This window comes from Hyperolius riggenbachi, chromosome 9, assembly GCF_040937935.1.
Source record: "Hyperolius riggenbachi isolate aHypRig1 chromosome 9, aHypRig1.pri, whole genome shotgun sequence".
NCBI classification, from domain to species: domain Eukaryota; kingdom Metazoa; phylum Chordata; class Amphibia; order Anura; family Hyperoliidae; genus Hyperolius; species Hyperolius riggenbachi.
This window is the reverse complement of record NC_090654.1, coordinates 8,937,744-8,961,388: the sequence shown is the minus strand read 5'-3', so window position 1 is coordinate 8,961,388 and position 23,645 is coordinate 8,937,744. Positions and strand designations below refer to the sequence as shown.

The 23,645-nt window shown below is 45.2% G+C and overlaps 1 protein-coding gene across 1 annotated transcript in view; it reads right to left on the bottom strand.

Annotated features, from left to right (window-relative positions):
* Positions 1–2,145: 2,145 nt before the first annotated feature.
* Positions 2,146–23,645, bottom strand: part of NT5DC2 (5'-nucleotidase domain containing 2) — a 49,560-nt gene continuing 28,060 nt past the window's right edge. Inside the window, exons 7-15 of the mRNA XM_068255013.1 lie at positions 23,156–23,216; positions 18,716–18,818; positions 17,838–17,939; positions 15,420–15,501; positions 12,793–12,879; positions 10,535–10,675; positions 8,274–8,338; positions 3,487–3,774; positions 2,146–2,480 (exon numbers count right to left, since the gene is read on the bottom strand). Of these exons, the coding sequence (XP_068111114.1) occupies positions 3,513–3,774; positions 8,274–8,338; positions 10,535–10,675; positions 12,793–12,879; positions 15,420–15,501; positions 17,838–17,939; positions 18,716–18,818; positions 23,156–23,216 (903 nt within the window). The 3' untranslated portion in view covers positions 2,146–2,480; positions 3,487–3,512. The remainder of the gene's footprint in view (positions 2,481–3,486; positions 3,775–8,273; positions 8,339–10,534; positions 10,676–12,792; positions 12,880–15,419; positions 15,502–17,837; positions 17,940–18,715; positions 18,819–23,155; positions 23,217–23,645) is intronic.

Genomic DNA, 23,645 nt, shown 5'->3' with positions numbered 1-23,645 from the left:
TCACCCCGGCCATTATCAGGTACAGCACGAGTTGTGCAGGAAACTGAAGCATGTATTGGTGATGTCACCCCAGCCATTATCGGGTACAGCACATTACCTGTACAGGAAACTGAAGCATGTATTGGTGATGTCATCCCAGCCATTATCGGGTACAGCACTTGTACAGGAAACTGAAGCATGTATTGGTGATGTCACCCGGCCACTATCGGGTACAGCACATTACTTGTAGAGGTAACTGAACCATGTATTGGTGATGTCACCCTGGCCATTATCAGGTACAGCACATTACTTATACAGGAAACTGAAGCGTGTATTGGTGATGTCACCCCAGCCATTATCGGGTACAGCACATTACCTGTACAGGAAACTGAAGCATGTATTGGTGATGTCACCCCAGCCATTATCGGGTGCAGCACATTACTAATACAAGAAACTGAAGCATGTATTGGTGATGTCACCCCGGCCATTATCAGGTGCAGCACATGACTTGTACAGGAAACTGAAGCATGTATTGGTGATGTCACCCCGGCCATTATCAGTACAGCACATTACTTGTACAGGAAACTGAAGCATGTATTGGTGATGTCACCCTAGCCATTATCGGGTGCAGCACATTACTTGTACAGGAAACTGAAGCATGTATTGGTGATGTCACCCCGGCCATTATCAGTACAGCACATTACTTGTACAGGAAACTGAAGCATGTATTGGTGATGTCACCCCAGCCATTATCGGGTACAGCACATTACCTGTACAGGAAACTGAAGCATGTATTGGTGATGTCATCCCAGCCATTATCGGGTACAGCACTTGTACAGGAAACTGAAGCATGTATTGGTGATGTCACCCGGCCACTATCGGGTACAGCACATTACTTGTAGAGGTAACTGAACCATGTATTGGTGATGTCACCCTGGCCATTATCAGGTACAGCACATTACTTGCACAGGAAACTGAAGCGTGTATTGGTGATGTCACCCCAGCCATTATCGGGTGCAGCACATTACTAATACAGGAAACTGAAGCATGTATTGGTGATGTCACCCCGGCCATTATCGGGTACAGCACATTACTTGTACAGGAAACTGAAGCATGTATTGGTGATGTCACCCCGGCCATTATCGGGTGCAGCACATTACTTGTACAGGAAACTGAAGCATGTATTGGGGATGTCATCCCGACCATTATCGGATACAGCACATTACTTGTACAGAAAACTGAAGCATGTATTGGTGATGTAACCCCGGCCATTATCGGGTACAGCACATTACTTGTACAGAAAACTGAAGCATGTATTGGTGATGTCACCCCGGCCATTATCGGGTACAACATATGACTTGTACAGGAAACTGAAGCATGTATTGGTGATGTCACCCCAGCCATTATCGGGTACAGCACATTACTTGTACAGGAAACTGAAGCATGTATTGGTGATGTCATCCCAGCCATTATCGGGTACAGCACATTACTTGTACAGGAAACTGAAGCATGTATTGGTGATGTCATCCCAGCCATTATCGGGTACAGCACATTACTTGTACAGGAAACTGAAGCGTGTATTGGTGATGTCACCCCAGCCATTATCGGGTACAGCACATTACTTGTACAGGAAACTGAAGCATGTATTGGTGATGTCATCCCAGCCATTATCGGGTACAGCACATTACTTGTACAGGAAACTGAAGCATGTATTGGTGATGTCACCCCGGCCATTATCGGGTACAGCACATTACTTGTACAGGAAACTGAAGCATGTATTGGGGATGTCATGTCACCCCGGCCATTATCGGGTACAGCACATTACTTGTACAGGAAACTGAAGCATGTATTGGTGATGTCACCCCGGCCATTATCAGGTACAGCACATTACTTGTACAGGAAACTGAAGCATGCATTAGTGATGTCACCCCGGCCATTATCGGGTACAGAACATTACTTGTACAGAAAACTGAAGCATGTATTGGTGATGTCACCCCGGCAATTATCGGGTACAGCACATTACTTGTACAGGAAACTGAAGCATGTATTGGTGATGTCACCCCGGCCATTATCAGGTACAGCACATTACTTGTACAGGAAACCAAATCTTGTATCAATGATGTCACCCCGGCCATTATCAGGTACAGCACGAGTTGTGCAGGAAACTGAAGCATGTATTGGTGATGTCACCCCAGCCATTATCAGGTACAGCATATTACCTGTACAGGAAGCTATAGCATGTATTGGTGATGTCCCCCCGGCCACTATCAGGTACAGCATATTACCTGTACAGGAAGCTATAGCATGTAGTGGTGATGTCACCCCTGTCACTGTGAGGCTGTCGGCTGCACACGCAGATTGGGGTGTGTTTGGCACTTGCAAATACTTAGAAGCATTGCTGATGATCAGTCCTGCACGTCCGAGCCCTTACTCACTGCATCATAACATGGAGACTGATGGTGTTACCGGCACTCATAACGTCCAGCAATTCTTACTTCTATCTGCCAAGAGAAAAACAAAACGTAACTAAGTCTCTGGTATTGCTGCTGACAGTGCAGACATGCATACTGTGCACTACTATCAACTACAACCTACCACATTTTTTGGCATATAAGAAACACTTTTTCTCCCCCAAAAAGAACGCCTGCCGATATGAACCGCTGACCTGCCGCGATGTTGGGGGCTTGGAGAGTAGCTGACCATGGGTTTCACAGTGACATATGGCGCATGCACCACCCAGACATATGATGCATGCACTACCCAGACATATGACGCATGCTCCGCCCACTGACATATGACGCATGCACCGCCCACTGACATATGATGCATGCAATGCCCACTGACATATGATGCATGCTCCACCCACTGACATATGGCGCATGCACCGCCCACTGACATATGACGCTTGCACCGTCCACTGACATATGACGCATGCACCGCCCACTGACATATAATGCGTGCACCGCCCTCTGACGCATGCACCGCCCTCTGCCATGATGCGTGCACTGCCCACTGACATATGACGCTTGCACCGTCCACTGACATATGACGCATGCACGCCCACTGACATATGACGCATGCACCGCCCTCTGCCATGATGCGTGCACTGCCCACTGACATATGATGCATGCACCGCCCACTGACATATGATGCATGCACCGCCCACTGACATATGACGCATGCACCGCCCACATTTTACTATATCCAAAGTCAGCGTCAGGTAGGGGCCAAAAAACATGTTTACTATAACAGAAGTTTTATTATATCTGGGTTTACTATACCAGGCGTTGTTCCCATAGACTTATAATGGAGATTGGCTGGGACCTGGAGAGGTAGTTTACTAAACCCGAATGTTTACTATACCCAAGTTTATTATAACAAGATTATACAGTAATATCTCATCATAGCTCATTCCTCTGCTTGTCCAGAACTCATGAATGAAGCACATCTACCCCACCTGTGCGGAAGTATTATATAATGTATAATATATGCTGTCCCCTGACCGACCTGCTGTGTCCGGGGTCCGGCAGCTGTCACCGTAGGGGGGTCATCTCATCTAGGAAGGGGGTCTTCATGCATCCAGTGCACAGCTGGTCCATCCACAGGGGGGCCTCGTGCTGCAGGGGGGTACGGCGGGGGTAGAACGTAAAGTTGATGTCGTAGTTCAGCAGGCAGCAGATGGAAGCCATATAGATGTCCGAGAAACGGATTAATCTTCTCGAGAAATAAGTCGGGTTGTGATAAGTCCTGAAAATGCTTCCGAACTGGGGGTTAAAGAGATTCTTCGTGACAGACCTGCAATCCAACGGAAATTATATTAAAGAGTATTCTCCAAATAAGGGAAGTAAATATAAGTGAACAAGTAGTCTTTTTAAGAGCGTTAATCCTTTCATACCAAGACTTCTCAAGAGCCTACCCCCTCTCTGGAGCTCTCTTCCGCATCACCAATATTCTGCACCAACCCATGAAAATTATTATTTTACAAGCTAGTAACCCTTCCTCACCCTCCTCTCCATTCATTCCAGTGCGGTCAACTTACTTCCTCTGGCTTGGTGCAGGAACCGTTCCCCACTGCCACTGCAGACGACCATAGCATTACAAGGAAAGGTGTCAGAAGACCACTTAGGATTGGCTGGGACTCTGTCTTTGTCTGTAGGGGTATAAAAGGGGGGCTAACACCCCTATATCACCGGCTTCATGATGGGATGGTTTTGTTGACAGCAAACTTTGCCCAGGTCCCCGAACCTGAGATGCCCATTAGGCCCCTCAGGTATATTTGTGAACCTATCTGATGGAGCTGAAAGACATCTGGACGTTTGACCATCATTCTGCAGCTAAGTATTTATTAAAATGTTATATATTTTACAACTAAGTGCTGTCTCAGTGAATTATTTTTACGTGCTCTGAAACTGCGCACCTAATAAAGTGCCTTGGTGATAAATAGGGACTTTGTGTAACTAGATATATATTATTGCCGCGCACCTACCAGCACCACATAAGGAGCTTGGCAAAAAATGTTAGCTGCAAGGAGAAAAATGGATCTCTACCAGGGTCGGACTGGGACACTGGGGGCCCACCAAAGAAATTTCAACCTGGGGCCCACACATCCCATGATTGCGGTGAAAAAAGGGCGTGACCATGCATCGGAAGGTGGGCGTAGTCATGATGTATTATGGATAGGGCCAAATGTACATGATCTTAGCAGCATTGTAATTCAGAGACACTGCTGCCCAGCAAAACTTTGCATAGAGTCCCCTCCTTCAATATAAAGTAATGTCCTACTTTGCAGAGGTTGCGACCGCAGAGGTTGCAACCGCTTCGGGGCCCTGAAGGGCCTTCCCTCAACTACAGTATTGCCTCTCTATTGGTCCTGTGCTCATAATAATCACTTCTATAGATACTTTGAACAGTGGTAATCATTAACAAGCTATTCCCCATCCCCTTCTTGCACCTCTGACACTGTAGTTGCCATTGGCAGGTTTTGGTGCGTCGTATAAATTGTTATGTATAGAGTGCTTGGGGGACCCCATTGTAAAATTTGCATCGAGGCCCACAGCTCCTTAGCTACGCCACTGCTCTCAGCATGAGTGATTACAGCACTGAGAAGAGAATTTTTGTGCTGCAGGCAGCAATTGGAGCTCTGTCAGACAAGGAGGGGGGGCCCACCAGAAACCTGGAGGCGGGGCCCCCCGAGGGAAAAAACCTGTACTACTGTGGCCCAGTCCGACCCCTACTCCCACCCACTCGAATTAAACAAAAAAATAAAACAATAATAAAATTATTAAATAAATGAAATTAGTTTCTCAGGTTTTGTGAATTCACATTACGACGTGGTGCACCGCTTGCAAGAAGCTGCGTGGTGACTAAGCAATCAGTAGTCTGCAGGTGCCCACACACTATCGATACCTGGCAGATTCAATCACTGCTTGCCAGATTGTCATTTTGTGATTTTCAGCTGAAAAAGATATTATCGATCATAATGGATGGAACTAGTCCTGGTTACTATGGCCTCAATTCACTAAGCTTTATCAAAAACTTTATCAAACGTTTGATAATTTACCTCATGAGTAAAACCTAATTTTAAATTCAGTAAGGTCTTATAGATATATCTAATGTTTTATCGATAAAATGTTCAATAAATCTATAACACCTTAGTGAGTTCAAAATTCGATTTTACCCATGAGGTAAATTATCAAACGTTTGATAAAGTTTTTGATAAAGCTTCGTGAATTGAGGCCTATGTGACCAGATTAAGAGCAGAGATAGATCGAAAGCCCATAGCGTTGCTGAACATCAAGCAGTAAAACGATGCGGGTTGATAAATATTCAATATATTTCATGCTGAAATCTATATAAATTCTATTTGTAGTGTGTGGATTCGATCCCTCTGATCAGATTCTGATCTGAGGGGGATAAACCTTTTGCCCACATCAGGATTCCATCTATTAATGTAGGGGTACCTTCCCTTTGTAGCCCTAATAGCCCAAATCTGAGCTGCAGCCAGGACAGCATTTGCATGTTCTCCCTGTTGGAGATACAACTGCATGTATTTCATATCATACTGAGTATTAACACCTCTTGACCAGTAGATGGCACTGCTGCAAATACTAAGTTATGTGTGTCTATCTGAAAACCTGTTTCTTTGCCTCTTCCTGTCTCTTTTCATAACTGAGATGTCTGCTGTTACAGTTTACTGAAATGTTCTGTATGCTTGCAACTCCAGTGAAAATGATGTAATAAAAAAGTGCTTATTTTTTACAATAATTATGTATAAATTATGTAGTCAGTGTTTGCCCATTGTAAAATCTTTCCTCTCCCTGATTTACAATCTGACATTTATCACATGGTGACATTTTTACTGCTGGCAGGTGATGTAGCTGGAAGTACCTGCTGCTTGTTTTTTGGCAGTTGGAAACAGTTGGAAACAGCTATTTCCCACAATGCAACAAGGTTCACAGACAGGAAACTGCCAGGACCATGGCCCTCACATTTTCCTGTGGGACGGGTTTTACCACAATATCAGCCATACAGAGCTCCCTGATGATCCGTTTGTGAAAAAGGAATAGATTTCTCATGTAGAAGGGGGTATCAGCTACTGATTGGGATGAAGTCCAATTGTTGGTCACGGTTTCTCTTTAATCCAGTCAAGTAAACCAAGTTCTGCCTCATCACAAGCTGTGTTGGAGTGTGAGTGCCAAAGCACCCTCTAGAAAAAGGCACAGGAGACAAAAAGTAAGCCCAATGGTGTAGTGTGTCACAGCAAGTGCATAAATGAAAAATGGTAATGAGAACTACTCACAAAGGAGGGCTGCAGAGGGGCAACCGACCACGAGAAGCAGGTGGAGAAAATTAACCCGACTCCACTCTGGGAGGTCACCGGGGACCTGGGTGCGGTCGCTCTTCTTGAAGAAACACAGGAAGCAGATCCTGACCGTGGTGAACCATGGATGGAACCACGGATGCTCTGCTTCCACCCCTCAGACGGGTGGCATGTGGGGGTGTGATTAGCACTATTTGGGTAAAAGAGGCTCCCTATGTTGGACTGGTTATTTAGTTTGGCACTGATATTGGCCCGAGGAAGCGGGCTCAGACCCGTGAAACGCGTTGCCAGTGCTATCACTAATAAAAATCTTTTGCTACTACAAAGATTTTTTCGTCATTGAGGTAAGCTACCTCATTCCCTTGTCGTTTTTAAACTGTTCTTAAATGCTTTTATCATACACCAGGGCGCCTCTTTTACCCAAATAGTGCTCATCACAAGCTGCTAGTGCTTTCTCTAATACATAACCAACACTCCCTGGGTTTGTGCGAGTCTCCCTTGGGTCCTCTGACCTCCTCCAAAAGAGCCGCAAACCCCCCTACTTGTACACAACTTGTCCCCCAAAAGGAACATTAAATTGAGTTCTCGAGGGACAATGGGTGATATGAATTCTTCACACCACCTACAACCTCAGATTAAAAGGATCCAATAACTTGACCAGCCCCAGAGTCCAGCTAAAGACCTTTCTACCCAGTGCCTTGTGTCATGCTGCCTCTACCATTTGGAACGTCATTTTACACCCAATCAAGACAGCTCCAGCCCGGAGGCATTTAAATCAAAACTGCTTGGGGCCCTGTGTAACACTCGCACTGGGGCCCCAAGCTCTTTAGTTACGCCACTGACTACCTCATCATACAAATGTCCAGGATCAATAAAGAATTATCCATCATGATTGGTCAGGGCCTCATACGGAGCCAATAGAGTTAAAGTGCTTTTAGCACACTCGTACTTACCAGTTAAAAATTAACTCAATAATAAGCCGGCATTATTCTGTGCCCTTGCTGTTAGCAGCAGTTTTGTACAATGGACCCTTCATAGTGGTTTGTGAAACTCACTAAAAGGGCCCATACACTGGTCAATTTTAGCCATCGATCAATCGATTCTATGGAATCGATCAGAAAACAATTCTATCAAATCTATCGATCGATTTCCAGTCGATTTTGATGGATTTGATCTATCTGACAGGATGGAAAATGTAGGTCGATCAGCTGCTGGCTGCAGATCGATGGTCCATAGAGTTGCATTGGATCTAGTGGTCCAATAATGTATATAGATCGATTTCCAATAGATTTCATTTTCCAATAGATTTATCTGTTCCTAGTGTGTGGAACACATCAGATAGATTCCTGTCAGATTCGACTTGACAGGCATCTGACAGAAATCTATCTGATGGTTGAATCTGCTGCAAATCTATAAGTGTATGGCCACCTTAACAGACTGTGATATTGTCAGCTGGAAACAAGATGGAGGTTACCTGAGTTCCTGGCGTTCCCTTATCCACTCCTGGAGGACTTGCTTTGACTCAGCATCGCGGTGCATCTACATCGGAAACACAGATGGTTTAGTGAAAGTGGTTGATAATCGCTTTATGTATTCATAATATATCAACTTCTATCTGTGACCACTGCTAGAGAAATCCGTTATACCTGAGTTAGCATGGGAATTCCTCACACGCTCTTTTAGGGGTAACTTCCATGCAAGCAGAGTTTGTGAGCTTATAATGTACATACTGGAGGTAGCAGAGATCAGCACACACTGCAGCTAGTTTACTATCAGTACAGGCACAGTTACAGCTTATACTGTACATACTGGAGGTAGCAGAGATCAGCACACACTGCAGCTAGTTTACTATCAGTACAGGCACAGAGTAACAGCTTATACTGTACATACTGGAGGTAGCAGAGATCAGCATACACTGCAGCTAGTTTACTATCAGTACAGGCACAGAGTAACAGCTTATACTGTACATACTGGAGGTAGCAGAGATCAGCACACACTGCAGCTAGTTTACTATCAGTACAGGCACAGAGTAACAGCTTATACTGTACATACTGGAGGTAGCAGAGATCCTAGTTTACTATCAGTACAGGCACAGAGTAACAGCTCATACTGTACATACTGGAGGCAGCAGATAGCAGCACACACTGCAGCTAGTTTACTATCAGTACAGGCACAGAGTAACAGCTTATACTGTACATACTGGAGGCAGCAGAGATCAGCACACACTGCAGCTACATTACTATCAGTACAGGCACAGAGTAACAGCTTATACTGTACAAACTGGAGGTAGCAGAGATCAGCACACACTGCAGCCACATTACTATCAGTACAGGCACAGAGTAACAGCTTATACTGCACATACTGGAGGTAGCAGAGATCAGCACACACTGCAGCTAGTTTACTATTAGTACAGGCACAGAGTAACAGCTTATACTGTACATACTGGGGGTAGCAGAGATCAGCACATGCTGCAGCTAGATTACTAACAGTACAGGCACAGAGTAACAGCTTATACTGTACATACTGGAGGCAGCAGAGATCAGCACACACTGCAGCTACATTACTATCAGTACAGGCACAGAGTAACAGCTTATACTGTACAAACTGGAGGTAGCAGAGATCAGCACACACTGCAGCCACATTACTATCAGTACAGGCACAGTTACAGCTTATACTGTACATACTGGAGGTAACAGAGATCAGCACACGCTGCAGCTAGTTTACTATCAGTACAGGCACAGAGTAACAGCTTATACTGTACATACTGGAGGCAGCAGAGATCAGCACACACTGCAGCTACATTACTATCAGTACAGGCACAGAGTAACAGCTTATACTGTACATACTGGAGGCAGCAGAGATCAGCACACACTGCAGCTACATTACTATCAGTACAGGCACAGAGTAACAGCTTATACTGTACAAACTGGAGGTAGCAGAGATCAGCACACACTGCAGCCACATTACTATCAGTACAGGCACAGAGTAACAGCTTATACTGTACATACTGGAGGTAGCAGAGATCAGCACACACTGCAGCTAGTTTACTAACGGTACAGACATCCGTCACACTCCCACCTTTGCAATCTTTAAACGCTCCCTCAAAACTCACCTTTTCCAACAAGCATATTCTCTAGTTTAGGCCATTCACCTTTCGACCTCACGTCTAGTTTTACGCCTTACTAAATAATCTAATCATGCACAGCCTGTATGTATACTTCCCGGCTTTTATCCCCCCCCCCCCCCATTCCTTTAGATTGTAAGCTCACAAGGGCAGGGCTCTCTCACCCTTTTGTGTCTTGGATTTTATTTATTTCATAGCTTGCTCCCTGTTATACATTTTATTCACCATGTTACATCTGTCAGTGTAATCAGCAGTGCTGTATTTCGTATCAGTGTCCATATTTGATGTACATTGTCAGTATTATGTACCCCTAGTTTTGTTTTCCTAATTTGTACAGCGCCACGGAATATGTTGGCGCTTTATAAACAAATAATAATAATAGTAGTAATGATAATAATATTAAAAATTGTGTAAAATAAAAATACAAGTAATGACATTATTGATCTGGGCCTCATTTAAAACAAACTTATGTATGAATCCAGTGGCACTTGTCACATGATCACCATCTATCCTGATATACACAAACACGTTTCCTATACATCAGCAAGCCCTGAGCGTACAGCCAGTCAGCAGAACATGAATCGGCTTTCACAGAAGATTGATCACCTGACCTGCATGCGCTCCAGCAGTCCGGTCAGAGCCTGTTGCCAGGTCAGTGAATGCATGTATTGTTCAGTGTTTATTGTACGGATCTCGGTCTCTAGTTCAGGGACGATGGCTCCGGTCCTCCAGCCGTGACGCAGCATCAGATCCTGCGCAGGAAACGAGGAGACAGAAGTCAGTGACTCACGCTATCGACATTAAGAGACCAATCAAGATCAGATTCTGAAACGACTGTGTGTAACAGATCAGAATGTATGTAACCCAGTCCATTTACACTCACAGGAAATCTGACTTGGCACAAACAATATAACCGCGTTATTTGGATGCCGCAGCTAAAATAAAAAAACTAAATGTAAAGTGTAACGCTTAGTACACACGATGCAATTTTCTGTTAGATTGACAGGCAAATCGATTATTTCTGACAGGTCCAATCTGATTTCTGATCGATTTTCTAATCACTTCTATACAAAATCGTTTAGAAAAACAATTGTGAATCAGATTGGACCTGTTGGAAATAAACGATTTGACCGTCAATCTGATGCAAAATTGCACTGTGTGTACTAAGCATTAGAGCTCAAAGAGGACAGATACTGTAGACAGTGGCCTTGATTCACTAAAGAATATCGTGCTTAGCAGGGCCGGTTAAACCACCGAGCGCACACTACCTCTGGTGCTGTTGTGCAGTGTGCGCTCTTTGAAGTTATGCGCGCTCTCTTGAAATCCGGGCGACAGGATGTAGAGCAACAGAGAGGCAGAGATACTTTAACTGGTTAACCGGCTGCTTCTCCATTTATTTTATTAATCAATTACATTAATTCATGAATGTAGTAGCGACCATGCTAGTTAAAGTATTACGGTCAATGTACATCGTATCCCGTGGTTTTCAAGGGAGGGCGCATAACTTCAAATAGCGCACGCTAAACGACAGCACTGGATGCAGCATGCACTGAGTGGTTTAACACGCCCTGCTAAGCACGATATTCTTAAGTGAAATTTGATTTTAAAACAGAAGGAAATCTGCAATAATTCAGCTATAAGTGAACATTTGTGGTTACCCACAATGCACCACTACTGAATATGCAAATTATCTCTTCGCCCCTGTAAGCCAGGCATGCATCCAGAGCCGCTGGTGTATAGCAAGCCTATAGCTTCAAGTTTTATATCAAACCCACATGTAGACAGCCTGTTTCGGACTTTTGGCCCTCATCAGTACATGGCAGGGATAGATATGGCTGTATGAGATCGGGCTTGGACCAGTACAACAGAGTAACCAAGCAGCTCAGGGCTATACACCAGCGGTGCAGGATGCTTGCCTGACTTACAGGAGCGAAAAGGGATAATTTGCATATTCAGTAGTGGTGCATTGTGGGTAACCACAAATGTTCACTTATAGCTGAATTATTGCAAGTTTCCTTCTGTTTTAAGAAGGCAAATTTCACTAAGTATTGCTTATTAATAGGAAGTCTTTTTGGTCTCTTTTATCCCCCTATACATTCCGAGTGGTTTGGGTCACCCTGAGCTGCTTGGTTACTCTCTAGTATTCTTTAGCGAATCAAGGCCAATATCTCAACCATCAACATAGACGAAGTCTTTGAATCAAGCTGCCAAGACTCCAGAGGACAAGTTCTATTTTTTTATTTTCTTGGGGCTTTTCCCAGCCTCCCGCAGTCTTACAGGTCCCTCTGTTTCTTCCCAGTCCCCGCCGTTGTGCCTCTCTGAAAGCTACGATCGAGGAGGCGTGCGGGTGAGCGCAATAACCCGCAATGGGTGATCTTACGGAGGTCACAGCAGTGCAGACCAGGAGGTAACCGAGTGATTTGTAAGGCTGCAGAGGGCTGGAGGAAACCCCAGGTAAGCAACATTGAACTACCAGTCTCAGGTGTGCTTTAAAGAGAACCCGAGGTGAGAGTGATGTGGAGGCTGCCATATTTATTTCCTTGTAAACAATGCCAGTTGCCTGGCAGACCTGCTGATCACCTGGCATACGTAGTGTCTGAGTCAAAACCCAGGAACCAGCATATGGCTAATCCAGTAAAACCCCAGTCAGCTGAGAGTCAGAGCACCTGATCTGCTGCATGCTTGTTCAGGGGCTATTGCTTAAAGTATTAGAGTCAGCGGATCAGGACTGCCAGGCAACTGGTATTTTTTAAAGGGAAATAAATATGACAGCCTCCGTACCCCTGTCACCTCGGGTTCCCTTTAAGCACATTATAGCATGTTGAATTATACGTGAATGCTGGGGAAACAAAGACCAAGAGATACTTACTGCCAGGTCACTGTAGATGTGGTCACCAAAGTATAACACCTTCGAGCCCCTCCAACCCGTTAATTGTAGAAAATCAAACAAATTTCCCTGAAAATACAAGAACTGGTCATTACTGAAAAACAAAAGGAACGAAAGGGGTTAATGAAAACTAGGCGGAGGAAAGGGGGAGGGGAGTGGAGGCAGGGCACAGGGGCGCTGGGAGGGGGCGTTTGGGGGGACAGGGGATAACAAGGAACAGGAAAGGCTGGGGGGAGTAAATCGTTATACAGTCCAATAAGCATCAATCAATGTTTACCAATACCATCCCAGGGATTAAATACGCATTTGGATGGTGTAACCTGATAATACTACTGTTTTGTGCTTCAGGCAGGGGTCACACTTGTCTTTCATACTTCTGCCCATATTTTTCTGCACACGCTTTCTGCACAACATGGGGTTAATAAACTAAACCGTGATAACTCCAAAATCACACCTTATCAAAGTTAACATGCCTTATCAGAGTAGTATAGCGAGCGCTACGAACTTATGCCTGCTGATTGGCAATGCCACTCGTCCTGCCCTGAGCCTCTGCGGGTTCGTAGCGCTCGCTGTGCTACTCTGATAAGGAGTGTTAACTTTGATAAGGTGTGCTATCTTTGATAAGGTGTGATGTATTTGATAAAGTGTGCTATCTTTCATAAGGTGTGATATCTTTCATAAGGCGTAATGTCTTTGATAAGGTGTGATGTCTTTGGTAAGGTGTGCTATCTTTGATAAGGTGTGCTGTCTTTGATAAGGTGTGATGTCTTTGATAAGGTGTGATGTCTTTGATAAGGTGTGATGTCTTTGATAAGGTGTGATGTCTTTGATAAGGTGTGATGTCTTTGATAAGGTGTGATATCTTTCATTAGGTGTGATATCTTTCATAAGGTGTGATGTCTTTCGTAAGGTGTGCTATCTTTGATAAGGTGTGCTATCTTTGATAAGGTGTGCTATCTTTCATTAGGTGTGATATCTTTCATAAGGTGTGATATCTTTCATAAGGTTTGATGTCTTTGGTAAGGTGTGCTATCTTTGGTAAGGTGTGCTATCTTTGATAAGGTGTGCTATCTTTGATAAGGTGTGCTATCTTTGATAAGGTGTGCTATCTTTGATAAGGTGTGATATTTGTCATAGCACGGTTTAGTGAATCAACCCCATGTGCGTTTGTATGCAGAAACATTTGGGTTTCTTTTCACAGTAGCTAATGTAATTGATAGAGAATACACACTCAATATGCAGAATGTATGCTGCATGATTTCAGGTTATTTTCTGTGTGTGAAAACACATTGAAGTGCAAACTAGCCCATTGATTAACCATTTCCGGATAGCGCTAGTTGAAATCTACGTCCTGTTTTTGGCCACTTGAGATGGCAGAGTAAGGGGCTTGCGGCGCTGGGAGAATGGCAAGAGCGGTGTGTCTGTGCAGCGAGACGTCAGTAGGCCACATTACAAGCAGTCTCTGGTCCTTAAAGAGAAATTGTAACCAAGAATTGAACTTCATCCCAGTCAGTAGCTGATACCCCCTTTTACATGAGAAATCTATTCCTTTTCACAAACAGACCATCAGGGGGCGCTGTATGGCTGATATTGTGGTGAAACCCCTCCCACAGGAAACTGTGAGGGCCATGGTCCTGGCAGTTTCCTGTCTGTGAAACTCATTGCATTGTTGGAAATATCAGCTGTTTACAACTGCCAAAAAAAGCAAGCAGCAGCTACTTCCACTGACATCACCTGCCAGCAGTAAAAATGTCACCATGGGATAAATGTCAGAATGTAAATCAGGGAGAGGAAAGATTTTACAATGGGCAAACCCTGACTAAATCATTTATACATAATTATTGCAAAAATGAAGCTCTTTATTACATTATTTTCACTGGAGTTCCTCTTTAAAGAGGAACTGTAACGACAAAACGGCCCCTGGGGGGTACTCACCTCGGGTGGGGGAAGCCTCAGGATCCTAATGAGGCTTCCCACGCCGTCCTGCGTCCCTCGGGGGTCTCGCTGTAGCCCTCCGTACAGCCGTGACGCAATATTTACCTTCCTGGCTCCTGCGCAGGCGCTCTGATGGCTGTCGGCGCCGAAGTAGGCGTAAATACCCAATCGCCGTCGGGTCTGCTCTACTGCGCAGGCGCAAGTTTCCGGCGCCTGCGCAGTAGAGCGGACCCGACGGAGATCGGGTATTTCCGTCTATTTCCGTGCCGAAAGTCGCCACAGCGCCCCCGCTGGAGCCAGCAAAGGTAAATATTGAACTGACAGTCGGCACAGTCGCCGGCTGTTCGGAGGGCTGCGGCGAGACCCCCGTGGGACAGCGGACGGCGTGGGAAGCCTCATTAGGATCCGGAGGCTTCCCCCACCCGAGGTGAGTACCCCCCAGGGGAGGTTTTTGTTGTTACAGAGTCTCTTTAAGGGACCAGAGAGCACTGGTATGCAAGAAGTTAGCACAAAAACAGACAAGTGTGACCCCTGCCTCAATCAGAAATAAAGGAGTATTAGTTACTATAGTGACATAACATTGACTATAAGTGACAGGATCAGTTCATACCCTGGATGTGACTGAATCAGGTGATACCATTTCTGTAAGAGATCTGAGTGAATGTTTGTATTACCTGTTTGTAGATTTTATCCTTATCCAGGCTCGTAATTCTGTCAAACAGCAGAGAACCGTTTTCATCGAGTCTCCTGAACGGTCTGCAGAAGAGAGAACATACTGTATATCCCAGCATTGCATACATTCCAGAGCAAATATTATCCCTGGAGAGCCATTCCTCTGTGCAGCCCACATGATATACAGCCTGGACTAGCAGCATAATGTGTACAGCTGGGCGTCCTGCACTGTCTGTACTGTATACAGGATTCCAGCATACTGCCTTTATTAGTATGTATTTATATAGTAATGACATCTCCTGCAGCACATTACAGAGTACATAGTCATGTCACTGACTGTCCTCAGAGGAGCTCACACTCTAATCCTGCCATAGTCATAGTCTAATGTCCTGCCATATTATTATTATGTGTTTATATAGCACTGACATCTTCTGCAGCACATTACAGAGTACATAGTCATGTCACTGACTGTCCGCAGAGGAGCTCACACTCTAATCCTACCATAGTCATAGTCTAATGTCCTACCATATTATTATTATGTGTTTATATAGCACTGACATCTTCTGCAGCACATTACAGAGTACATAGTCATGTCACCGACTGTCCTCAGAGGAGCTCACACTCTAATCCTGCCATAGTCATAGTCTAATGTCCTACCATATTATTATTATGTATTTATATAGCACTGGCATCTTCTGCAGCACATTACAGAGTACATAGTCATGTCACTGACTGTCCTCAGAGGAGCTCACACTCTAATCCTACCATAGTCATATGTCCTACCATATTATTATTATGTATTTATATAGCACTGACATCTTCTGCAGCACATTACAGAGTACATAGTCATGTCACTGACTGTCCTCAGAGGAGCTCACACTCTAATCCTACCATAGTCATAGACTAATGTCCTACCATATTATTAGTATGTATTTATATAGCACTGACATCTTCTGCAGCACATTACAGAGTACATAGTCATGTCACTGACTGTCCTCAGAGGAGCTCACAATCTAATCCTACCATAGTCATAGTGTAATGTCCTACCATATTATTATTACGTATTTATTTAGCACTGACATCTCCTGCAGCACTTTACAGAGTACATAGTCATGTCACTGACTGTCCTCAGAGGAGCTCACACTCTAATCCTACCATAGTCATAGTGTAATGTCCTACCATATTATTAATGTATTTATTTAGCACTGACATCTCCTGCAGCACTTTACGGAGTACATAGTCATGTCACTGACTGTCCTCAGAGGAGCTCACACTCTAATCCTACCATAGTCATAGTCTAATGTCCTACCATATTATTATTATTATGTATTTATATAGCACTGACATCTTCTGCAGCACATTACAGAGTACATAGTCATGTCACTGACTGTCCTCAGAGGAGCTCACACTCTAATCCTACCATAGTCATAGACTAATGTCCTACCATATTATTAGTATGTATTTATATAGCACTGACATCTTCTGCAGCACATTACAGAGTACATAGTCATGTCACTGACTGTCCTCAGAGGAGCTCACACTCTAATCCTACCATAGTCATAGCCTAATGTCCTACCATATTATTATTATGTATTTATATAGCACTGACATCTCCTGCAGCACATTACAGAGTACATGGTCATGTCACTGACTGTCCTCAGAGGAGCTCACAATCTAATCCTACCATAGTCATAGTGTAATGTCCTACCATATTATTATTATTATTATTATTATTATTATTATTATTGATTTATAAAGCGCCAACATATTCCGTGGCGCTGTACAAAGTAAGAAACAAACATGGGGTACATAATAATACAGACAATGGTGTACACCAATATACAAGATACATAATTAGTGACAAAATACAAAGAATGATACAAAATACAAATTATAGAATTGGTAATGACAGTGATAAAATTAACATGATGAATAAAATGTATAATGGTTACCAAGACACAAAAGGGGGAGAGAGCCCTGCCCTTGCGAGCTTACAATCTAAATTACGTATTTATTTAGCACTGACATCTCCTGCAGCACTTTACAGAGTACATAGTCATGTCACTGACTGTCCTCAGAGGAGCTCACACTCTAATCCTACCATAGTCATAGTGTAATGTCCTACCATATTATTAATGTATTTATTTAGCACTGACATCTCCTGCAGCACTTTACGGAGTACATAGTCATGTCACTGACTGTCCTCAGAGGGGCTCACACTCTAATCCTACCATAGTCATAGTCTAATGTCCTACTATAATATATTTTAGTTATGTATGTAAATTATTCACGATGCCCACTTTTATGGTAATTTACCATTATTTGAATATATTATAGCTGTATGTAAAGCATGCTATTGGATGTGGGTAAAAAATACGTAATCTGAGAAGAGACATTGGAGGAGAGGAGGGGCGGCATACTTGCGGCGGTCGGTAAAGAAGGCCGGCTTGTCCGCTTTCACGATAATTACATCAAACAGATCTCGCCAGTTCTTCCCCACCAAATAATTCATTCCTTTGTTTCTGCAAGAAATCACACAGAACGTCAATCACTGAGTGTTCCCAGCATGCATCTGACAGGGCGCTCCCAGCATGCATCTGACAGGCTGTTCCCAGCATGCATCTGACAGGGCGCTCCCAGCATGCATCTGACAGGGTGCTCCCAGCATGCATCTGACAGGCTGTTCCAAGCATGCATCTGACAGGGCGCTCCCAACATGTATCTGACAGGGCGCTCCCAACATGTATCTGACTAGGCGCTCCCAGCATGCATCTGACAAGGCGCTCCCAGCATGCATCTGACAAGGCGCTCCCAGCATGCATCTGACAAGGCGTTCCCAGCATGCACCTGACAGGCCGCTCCCAGCATGCATCTGACAGGCCGCTCCCAGCATGCATCTGACAGGCCGCTCCCAGCATGCATCTGACAGGCCGCTCCCAGCATGCATCTGACGAGGTGTTCCCAGCATGCATCTGACAAGGCGCTCCTAGCATGCACCTGACAAGCCGCTCCCAGCATGCATCTGACAAGGCGCTCCCAGCATACATCTGACTAGACGCTCCCAGCATGCATCTGACAAGGCGCTCCCAGCATGCATCTGACAAGGCGCTCCCAGCATGCATCTGACAAGGCGCTCCCAGCATGCATCTGACAAGGCGCTCCCAGCATGCACCTGACAAGGCGTTCCCAGCATGCACCTGACAGGCCGCTCCCAGCATGCATCTGACAGGGCGTTCCCAGCATGCATCTGACAACATCACCCCAGATTATACAGTATACATTGTACAGAAATACTCACACGAAGGTATAGGGACTGTTGGTGATGAGGAAGAGCTTCTTGTTGCAGCTGACCAGCTTCCTCAGCACAGCAGAGACCTCCTCCCGGTGCAGAATGTAATGTTCTGGCAAAACACAAGAGCCAATCATCTCACAGCTGCTGGGCGGAAACACGCAACTCATATCCAAACACAGAGAACAAGAAAGTACAGATGAGCTGTAATTACACTAATCTCTCCAGCTGAGCATTGCCTGATCACCTCACACTACAAATACCCCGTATCTATTTGTCATCTGAAACGATCATCAGTTATCATTCTGGGCGGCAGCCAATTATTATTATTATTATTTATTGTATTTATAAAGCGCCAACATATTACGCAGCACTGGACATTAATTTAGGTTACAGACAATATTTAGGGGTGACATACAGCAATATGACAATACAGGAATACAAGAAAACCAGATCACACACCATAGTATGAGTACAAGGTAATGCTTAGTCAGTCACTGGATGAAGCATGGAGATTAGGCAAGTTAGGTTCACTCAAATGCATGGCATGGGTTCACAGTAATGGAGGTGCCAGATCAGGTAGGACACAAAAGGAGGAGGACCCTGCCCAAAGGCTTACAATCTAGAGGGAGAGGTAGGGACACAAGAGGTAGGGGACCAGAGTTCAGCTGTAGGTTTAGAGCACTTGTGAGGGGTAGTAGGCCAGAGTGAAAAGGTGAGTTTTGAGGGCTTTCTTGAAGATGTTGAAGGAGGGGGCTGCCCTAATGGGTGGAGGTAGGGAGTTCCATAGTGTTGGAGCAGCTCTTGAGAAGTCCTGGAGGCGTGCATGGGACTGGGTGATGCGGGGGGCGGTTAGGCGAAGTTCATTGGAAGAGCGGAGTGAGCGGCTAGGTGTGTACCTCTGAGTAAGATCGGAAATGTAGGTTGGACAGGTTTTGTGGACAGATTTGTAGGTCAGACACAGTATCTTGAATCTGATTCTGGACTGGATAGGAAGCCAGTGGAGGGATTCTAGGAGGGGATCTGCCGTGGTGGAGCGATGGGAGCAGTGGATAATTCTGGCTGCCGCATTCATGATGGACTGCAGTGGGGCTGTTCGGGTCATAGGGAGACCAGACAGCAGGGCATTGCAGTAGTCAAGGCGGGAAATTATGAGGGCATGGATGAGGAGTTTGGTGGTGGCAGAGGTCAGGAAAGGGCGAATCTTACAGATGTTACGAAGGTGGAAGTTGCAGGACTTTGTGAGGTTTTGGATGTGGGAAGTGAAGGAGAGTGCGGAGTCCAGGGTGACACCCAGACAGCGGGCTTGAGAGGTAGGGCGAATGGTAGTGTGGTTAACAGTGACATGCACATCTGGGAGATTCATGGATGGCCGGGGTGGGAAGATCATAAATTCCGTTTTGTCTAGATTTAGTTTCAGGAACCTAGCAGACATCCAGGAGGAGATGGCAGATAGGCAGGAGGAGACCTTGTCCATGGTAGTGGTGGATATGTCAGGGGTGTGGAGGTAGATCTGGGTGTCATCTGCATACAGATGGTAGTTAAAACCCATGGAGGAGATAACCTTGCCAATGGAGGATGTGTATAGGGTGAACAGTAGGGGGCCAAGGACCGAACCTTGGGGGACTCCCACCGAGAGGTGGTTGGGGGTGGACGAGGACTCATTGAAGGTGGTCGTGAAGGAGCGGTTGGAGAGGTAGGATGAAAGCCAGGACAGGGCGAGATCGTGAATGCCCAAGGACTGGAGGGACTGGAGGAGTAGGGGATGATCTACTGTGTCAAAAGCTGCTGACAGGTCAAGGAGGAGGAGAATGGAGTATTTACCTTCAGCTTTAGCTAAGGCAAGGTCGTTGACAACTTTGGTGAGAGCAGTTTCGGTTGAGTGGGCAGGCCGAAATCCAGATTGGAGTGGGTCTAGCAGTGAGTTAGCATTGAGGTACTGGGTCAGGCGTTTGTGAACCAGACGCTCAAGGAGTTTTGAGGCAAAGGGGAGGAGGAAGATAGGACGGTAGTTGGAGGGTAGCGAGGGGTCGAGTGAGGGTTTCTTGAGCAGGGGTAGTACAATGGCCTGCTTGAAGTCTGTGGGGAAGGTGCCTGTGGATAGGGAGAGGTTGAACAGGGTAGTGAGGACTGGGGCCAATTCCGTGAAGTGAGGCTGGAGTAAATCCGAAGGGATGGGGTCAAGGGGGGAAGTAGTGGTATGGGAAGTCTGCAGTAGGTGGTTGACTTCCTCGGTGGTAGTAGGAGTGAAGGATGTGAGGGGAGGATAGGGTGGAGTAGGAGCTGGTTGGGAGGGGGTGGGAGGTGAAGATTGGAGATTGGATATTTCCTGGCGGATGGAGACAATTTTGTTGGTGAAGTGGGTGGCTAAATCTGTGGCAGAGAGGGAGGAAACGGAGGGTGGGGGGGTGGGTTTAAGCAGGGAGTTGAAGGTGGCAAAAAGACGCCGGGGGTTGGAAGCTTGTGCTCCGATGAGCTTGGTAAAGTATTCCTGCTTCGCATGAGCAAGGGCAGTGTGGAACTGCAGCAGGTTGGTCTTGTACTGTAGGAAATCCTGGTTAAGTCTAGTTTTTCTCCATTTCCGTTCAGTGGCGCGTGTTTTCCTCTGGAGGATGCGAATATGGGTAGTGCACCAGGGCTGGGGGTTAGGGGGTCGGTTGTGGCGAAAAATTGGTGGAGCAGCTTTCTCTAGGGCTGATAAGAGAGTTTGGCGATACTGAGCTGCAGCCAATCGGCACGTTCTGTTCTATGGCGAGGGGAGGGGGAAGGGTGAGCGACTGGTGTCTGTGGGGAGAATACAGCAGAATGACAATAGCAGTCAGGCAAGAGCGATTCTGCCGATTGCGGTGACATCGGGGGACACCTATACACACTGCAGATTCTTGGTTCCAACAATCACGAAGGGCGATTTTTGCGAGGAGAACATAATGCCAGTACCGTACGTTGCCTCTCTGCTGCATTCGTGAGATTTCGGCATCTTTCACAATAAATTCCCAGCACAATGTGAAGTCAAAGCAATGCCAGATGGGATAACACACTATGCAATCTTCTGATAGATCAAACGTTAGATGCAATGAAAATAGTGAATCTAATGAAACTATTACAAATTAAGCTCCTATTAAATCACTCTATTGATCAAGCACTGATCAGGGAAGACCGCACTTTATCAAATCCAATGCAGAAGCTGCAGGGGGGTGGGGTGTCAGGGGGGTGGGGGTATGAGGGGGGTGGGGTTTGTTTCAGGGGGAACTTACCAGCAGGAGGGGTATACAATCAAGGGCTACATACATTTATACTACTTTAACCACTTCACCACTGAGGGGGTTTTCCACTTATGGACCAGAGCAATTTTCACATTTTAGTGCTCCTTCTATTCATTCGCCAATAACTTTATCACTATTTATCACAACAGAATAATCTATATCTTTAAAGCTATAAGCTTTCTTTGGGTGGTATGTTTTGCTAAGAATTACTTTATTCTAAAGGCATTTTAACAGGAAAAATAAGAAAAGATGGAAAATTCATTATTTCTCTGTTTTTAGCCATTATAGTTTTAAAGTAAAACGTGCTACTGTGGTTAAAATCCACACATTTCATTTCCCATTTGTCCCGGTTATTACATGTTTAAAACATTTTTTTAAACTATACAAATGTTTTATTTTGGTAACTATAGGAGAATGTGGGAGTTAAGGGGTTAATTTTTTGGGGGATTTATTTCTTTTTATTCAATTTAATGTACTAGGGTGTAGTTTTACTATTTGGCAACTAGATGTCACCCCTTATTCCTGCATACTGTTCACAGTACACAGGAAATAGTTAGTGTATGTTTTTACTTTCACTTTTGCAATGATCACTGGCATCTCACTGATGCGTTCCTAATGGGCGGCGGCGTGAACGCGCGCGGGAGCATGCGCAGCAGCGATCGCGGTGAGGTACATATATCTACGCCCCTGGAGCTAAGATGAAGTCTCCGCGGGTGTAGATATACTGTTGTCAATCCATTAAGTGGTTAAAGCACACCTGAAGTGAGAAGGATATGAAGAGTGACAAATGTATTCCCTTTTAAACAATGCAGATTGCCTGGCTGTCCTGCTGATCCTCTGCCTCTAATAAGTTTAGCCATAGCCCCTGAACAAGCATGCAGCAGATCAGGTGTTTCTGACATTATTGTCAGATCTGACAAGACTAGCTGCATGCTTGTTACTGGTGTGATCGAGACACTACTGCAGCCAAATAGATCAGCAGGGCTGCCAGGGACCTGGTATTGCTTAACAGGAAATATATATGGCAGCCTCCATATTACTCTCACGTCAGTTGTCCTTTAAAGTGAGGCCATTTCACTTCAGCCACTGGCCCAGCATTGCTACTTGCTAAATATGATGCAGTATGCAGCCTCCATATCCCTCTCACTTTAAGCACAAAGTACATGAAGATATCCAGTCGGCTTACCCATGTCCTTCTCAATCCACTCATACATCATCCCCTTCACATGGACGTCTCGGATCGCATCCTGGAGACACAGACAAGTGTATGAGGATCTCACGACTGCAAATCAGGCTTATATTCCATAAATAAAACAATTCTGTTGTCCAACCACGAGAACGTCACACAGCCGCTCCCCCCCCCCCCCCCCCCCCCCCAGTTACACCCACTCAGCGACCAGCAGAGACCGCCAATCACATGCTAACACTTCCAGCTTGTATGTGAATATAATGCAAATCGTAAGCAGAACTGGAGCAATAAAATGCATTTCCTGCCAATTCTAACTGGTACAATTCCAAGCTGCAATTTGTATTAAATTTGTATGCAAGCTGGAGTGATCGGCCGTCTCTGGCGATTGGGCGTGAGGTGTTACACTTCATATCACAATATACAATGATGACAGAATGGGGACCACAATTATCTCCAGTAGGGATGGCAATGCTTATGAGAACTCATG